Here is a 6,000-nt window from a genome sequence, read left to right as displayed (position 1 = left end):
GAGGTCGTATTTAATATCATTTTTTAAATACTTGTTTTTTTTTAGTTGTAATATATGCGATATATCCGTTTAATAATATTTTCATCAGCTACGAATTCATAATCCGGTTTTAATATTTTAGATTTATTATATAAACCAAATAGTATTTTTTCAGGCAATTCGCGTTTTTTAGGATTTTTAATATCTTCAACAGTAACCTTCATAAATTTTTCAATCAATTCATTATTTACTTTTTATACTTTAGGTTTAGATGTAAGTTCTTCTTTCACGTCGGCAATTTCAGTACCAACTCTACCAATACCTTCAAGTATTCCTTCATCGACGGGTGGAGGTTGTACGGCAGCTATATCATTTGGAAGATCTCGTAAAATCTTTTTGGTTTGTTTAGTTCTTTTTGCTATTTTTTCAGTTTGTTCAGCGGTTTGTTTTAATGCCGGAAGAAGACCTTCAGTCGCCGTTGCAACTCTTTCAGTAACTTTAGTAACGTGTTTAAATACCTGTTCTGTATCTTCTGCGTATTCAACTTGCGATTTCTGTCTTCCGAGGTTTGCCATTTATTTAATATAACTTTTTTTTTTAATTGGTAGCAGCAGAGAGGGTGCGACCACGATGAGGCGTCAACGTAGTAAAACTTACGATATGTTTTTCGAAAACGACGACGCGAAATAAAAGTAACAAAAAAGCTATCCCATAGAGAAACTCCTGAAAGGTAAGAAGCTTCGGTTTCACGTTATCAGCGTATTTTTTTCCGTTTTTGTATAAGCCTTAGTTGACCAAAATAACACTTATAAAATGAGGTGGGTTCACCCTCTCTGCTGCTCGTATATATTCTAGGAACGGCAAGTTTAAGCATCCTTCTCCCTTGTCTTTGTATATATATTCTTGACGTAAATAATGAAGCTTCCCCTTCTAAATAAGATGTATACTTTTCTTTTCCATGTTGTATAAGTGTCCTTTTTTCTAAATTCGATAGACTTCAGGATATAATATATGTTAATATATACTATAAGTTTGGAAGACCTGCACCCTTTCCATGAACCCTTTCCATGACGTCAAGAGAAGTTAACATCCAAATCTTTATATTTCATCTATCTCATCCATGATCTTTTTATAGTAACCTTCCTTCGTATTTTGTCGGAAAATAAACTCCAGCCCCCCCCCCAATTTGCTTGTGCTGTAAAATTGCTGTAGCCTATATACGAAAATTAACAAGCCCGTCAAGTTTTGCCCCCCCCCCCCCACCAAGAAGTTGAAATGACGTCCCTGTGGAAAACGTTGAAGGGTGGGCACGTGCACGTGATATGAGGACAAAGAGATGTTGGGTAGAAGGCTTTAACCTAGATCAGTAAATAAAAATATAGACAAAAACCTCTATTTCCATGCTGCTAAAACCTACCAGTTTAGGAAATGTCAGTAAATAAAATTATAGGCACAAACCTCTGTTATTACGCTGTTAAAAACTACAAAGTTAGGAAATATCAGCAAATAAAAATATAGACACAAACCTCTATTATTATGCTGCTAAAAACTACCAAGTTAGGAAATATCAGTAAATAAAAATATAGACACAAACTCTATTATCATGCAATGAGACATAAATGCAGGTCCGAAAGTGACCCATTTAAACTTGTTATTTTTGCTTTTTTACAATCCAGCCTCTAAAAGAAAGAAAAAAGGAAGTATAACCTACAACAAGAACTTCACCATAACTCATCTTTTTTATGGTACTTCAGTTTAAATATGATTGATTAGGACTTGGACGCATTGATTTGGACACATGGGCAAGTCCAGAACTGACAATCAAATGTAGAGACTAACATAAGGAAAATAATTGTGAGACCAATCCAATCATTAAACGGAAGAAGAAAAAAAAAAACACAATAAGTCACGTGATCACAAAGGCATTAACGCAGTGGTGTAAGATACTATTTTGAGATCGGGAAGTATAAGTAGGGAAAGTACATTAATTCAGTTTGTTGCAATGTCGCTGAAAGACAGTCGTGAAGATGCCTGAAGACAAGTGGAGGCCATCTGACCAGAAATATGGTGTCGGTAAGATAATTTACCAATGTTTAATTTATTTATTTTTAGTGTCGGTTCAAATGTAGAAATTAAACGGCACATCTTAGCGCGTTCATGTTTAGATTGTCGAGTGTAGTTAAGCGGAACTGTCTTAAAGCACAGGGGCTCGTATCGTTGCTTACGATTTACCCGTATTACATGTACTATATATATTTATTATATAGTACATCATGACAGGTAAATTGTAAGCAATGATACGAGCCCCTGTGTCCTAAAGAAGGTCTCCGTATGGAGGTCATAACATTTTGCTGTAGATCTTTAATTTGCATTAAATTGGTGCAATATTACGGAGAGGGCGGCTTGACGGTATTGCTGTTCGTCTAATTACAGTGGCTTATATCCACAGGGTTCGTATCATTGCTTACAATTTTCCTGTCATAATGTACTATATGATAACTACAAGTGTAGTTATTATATAATACATGTATAACAGGTAAATTGTAAGCAACGATACGAGGTTCTGTGCTTATATATAGAATCGTGTCGTATCACGACAAATAGGACAACAAGCAAAACGGGAGAAGTCTTATTTCATTTTTCCTGCGACCTATTCAAGAACTGACACTGATATTTAACACGCTACACATTGCTTAACACCAATATTTATGTAGAACGTTTGACTTGTTAGGGTTCTATCAATGCCAATCCGTTTTGTAACGTTACCGCTGGCTATCCTCGCGTACATGATAGTATATACACGTGCAGTGTGCTGCATGCAACACAACCAAAATAAAGGCTACCGGGCCCATGACATTATTATCTATAGATGTACATGCCACTAGTCTGGTTATCTCAGCCATCAGTCAGTAATTTGTTTAATGAAGCTATCTGAGCAGAAGAATACTAATTTTGAGGTTTATGTTGAGTGATTTTTAAATTCTGCTAGAGGCTAAACACTGTATTCAAGACTTAGAATCAACTTATTTCTCATACATGTATCATTTGTTATCTCTAGAGCTGTATATAACAGTTGTATCTGTGAAATGATATGCCTACACCATAGTATCAATATGTTTTGCAGTACATAACCTATGATTATACATGTTGATATACCTTTAGAATAGAGTCAAACAATTAATAATTGTCCATGCCTGTTGTGATTGAAAATAACTGACAAGTAGTCCAGCAGCTCTGCCTGTCATGTTAGAAAAATACAAAAAAGGTGAAAAACAGCTTGTCTGACTAATGTTATAATGTAAATATTATTTTTTGAATAGATTCATCACCTTTAGTATCAATGTGTGTATTGAAACTGCAAAGTAAATTCATAAATGCATCATTGAATAATTTCACAACTAATAAAATTGATATTCCTGTAACCATGTGAAGCTGCAGTTCAACATACCAATACAGGTTTGGGGGTTGATTAAACAGACCTGGAGTTTCACATCAAGAAAAATGGATGCATGGCATTGATTTTTAGTTGTCATTTGCTCCTAGGCAATGGATTTTTCTACAGTGTTCCAATATGAATAAAACTAAACTTTTAGGGTATGTACTCTAATTAATGCCATGTGACAAAATTTGAGCCAGTAGGAGTAAGTTTTGGAGTTGTGACACACATTAAAGAAAAAAATGATGGACATTATTTCCCCAATAAGACCAAAAAGCCAGCTTAATGAATTTGTCAACAAGTGGAGGTGAACCTATTGTCAGATAAAGATATCTATAATAAATACATGTATTTGTGAAAATTTTGTTCAAATGGGGCTCAAGAATGGGCTTATCAATGGATAAATATTGTGTTACGTGTTTAGGCTCTTACAAAACTTAACAAGAAAAAAGTGAAGACAACAAGCTTTGTAAAATTTAACAAATAATTTATTTCCCTAGAAAAACATGTTTGGATATGAGAAAAAGAACTTAACGGTTTTACAAATCAAATCCAAAAATAATCCAAGAATTAGAAAATTGAAATCCTAGAAACAAAAAGTCCTAATGAAACTGAATTCGAATCCCAATGAAATCCAAAATGGAAGGTGATGATGTATGTTGTAGTCAGCATCGTACTGATGTGTCTACAGTTCTTTGTTGAATCACAGAAAATAATATTCTAGTTTTTGAATTCTGTGTAAATTTTGATAAATGTCTTTTTCTAAGAATTAATTTAGAGCACTAGTATTTCCAGGGAAAACAAACTTGAAAACCAAATAAATTGAAGAAAACAAAATAATCAGCCCAAAAACTGGTCACAACATAAAACACTTAACTTTTCAAGTGTTATGGCAAGACAAGCTATTATTTCTCAAAATAAGCTACAATGCAAAACAGATACCTGTATGTGAGTCAGTCCTCTAGAAAAACCTAATTGATACATGTTATTTGTCATGTACTCCATGCATGGCCTCAATTTAACTGTATGAATCTTACTCTGAGAAAGAATTTAAAAAATTTAAAAAAAGTTGTTTACTACAACTCTCACTGATTTCTGAATCAAGGTCATGAACTAGGTCAGCATTAGATACAATGACTCTATAAAGTTGTTTACGCCAAAAATAAAAAAATTCAGTCAGATCTGGGTCTGTGCAGTTTGCAGTTGGACTCGTCTTATAAGCAAGTATAGATGGTATGAGTCATTATGTAATATTATCTACATTAAAACATGGTCAAAGCTTTCAGGTATGATTACCCTTGCTCAGTCCAAATATGTTTCTGCAGATGTTGTGTGGCAATAACTTTTGAATTTTATTTTCTGTTTTGAAAAATGTCTTTGACCAAAAAAATTCAGGATGACTACTACCAGGTTCCATATATATATATATATATATATATATATATATATATATATATATATATATATATATATATAAAATATTCTTTACAGAATATAAACTACCGTAATTAATGTCAGATAAATAAACTGGTGGCATTTTGCCTGTTTATAGAAACATGAAATATTTATACCACTATTAGTGTAATGTATGTATATTTGTGTTTTTGGCTTCATTTTACAAGGAGAAGAGTTTTAAAAGAAAAGGCTATAAGAGCAAATCAAACATGATCCACTTTGCTTAAATAGCCTTCAACATATGTCCAGAACCTTAGCTGCATATTTTTATATTTAGTGTTAAATACATTTATGACACTGTTTTATGAATCATTTATATAGGGGACGTAATGAACTTGTGCTTATCAGCCCTTGGAAGGCAAGTGGTCTAAAGCCTTTGTCTTAATGCATTGCATCTCTGTCCACATGGGTTTGAGTCTTGGGCTTGGCCAGCATTTGTATGTGGAAAAGCTTGCCAGTAGCCTGGCATATGGATCAGTGGTTCCTCCCAGGTTTTACCTCCACCATGTATAACCTATCATGTGCTGAAAAATAGCATTATACTTATAAAAACAACAACAATAACTTAAGTTTATTAATGTCCCCTGGTTCTTAGATTTATTCTTAAGTGATTTATTAAATGTTCACTTATTCCAAGTATTTACTAAGATTTTATATCGCAGATATATTAATATATGAAGTGATCAGCTCTCATGAAGCAAATTGTTTACATTTTTTAAAACGTATGAAAACAGGAGCGGTTAAAGAATGCATAAAATAACAGCAGAATGTATATAAACATTTTAGGATTACATGCAGATATGGATGTATTCGAAAACATGCACAGGTACAACCTAATATTTCTGCACAATTGCAGATCATTACAGGGTTAAGGTTTTAGACGAAAATCCTTTGTCGATTTGAATACTGTGAACAGCTGTGACAGAGTTTGGTTGTGTGGGTTTAGTGGCATTAATAGAATGAAGGACGTATGGACTAAAATATAATATGTATATTCATCCATAGATCCTTCTTTTCATTACTGGTTTATGTTGTGTACATTTGTTACTAAATTTATTACTGTTGATCATGTGGTGTACATGAGATCCACAGTTGTCTTTAAAACTAACATAAAGCAATAATGAGGAAGT

At 33.3% G+C, this 6,000-nt stretch overlaps 1 protein-coding gene across 3 annotated transcripts in view; it reads left to right on the top strand.

Annotated features, from left to right (window-relative positions):
* The first annotated feature begins 1,925 nt into the window (after window positions 1–1,925).
* LOC149802224 (dedicator of cytokinesis protein 4-like) overlaps window positions 1,926–6,000 on the top strand; it is a 365,588-nt gene continuing 361,513 nt past the window's right edge. For all 3 annotated transcript variants that reach the window (XM_089956651.1, XM_089956650.1, XM_089956649.1), the window contains exon 1: window positions 1,926–2,052. In XM_089956651.1, coding sequence (XP_089812777.1) covers window positions 2,007–2,052 — 46 coding nt within the window. In that variant the 5' untranslated portion in view covers window positions 1,926–2,006. The remainder of the gene's footprint in view (window positions 2,053–6,000) is intronic.

The sequence above is a fragment of the Sinohyriopsis cumingii genome, chromosome 4 (assembly GCF_028554795.1).
Source record: "Sinohyriopsis cumingii isolate HCF-2022 chromosome 4, ASM2855479v2, whole genome shotgun sequence".
Classification (NCBI taxonomy): Eukaryota; Metazoa; Mollusca; class Bivalvia; order Unionida; family Unionidae; genus Sinohyriopsis; species Sinohyriopsis cumingii.
Note: the sequence above shows the minus strand (reverse complement) of the source record. Positions and strands in the feature narration are given on the sequence as shown.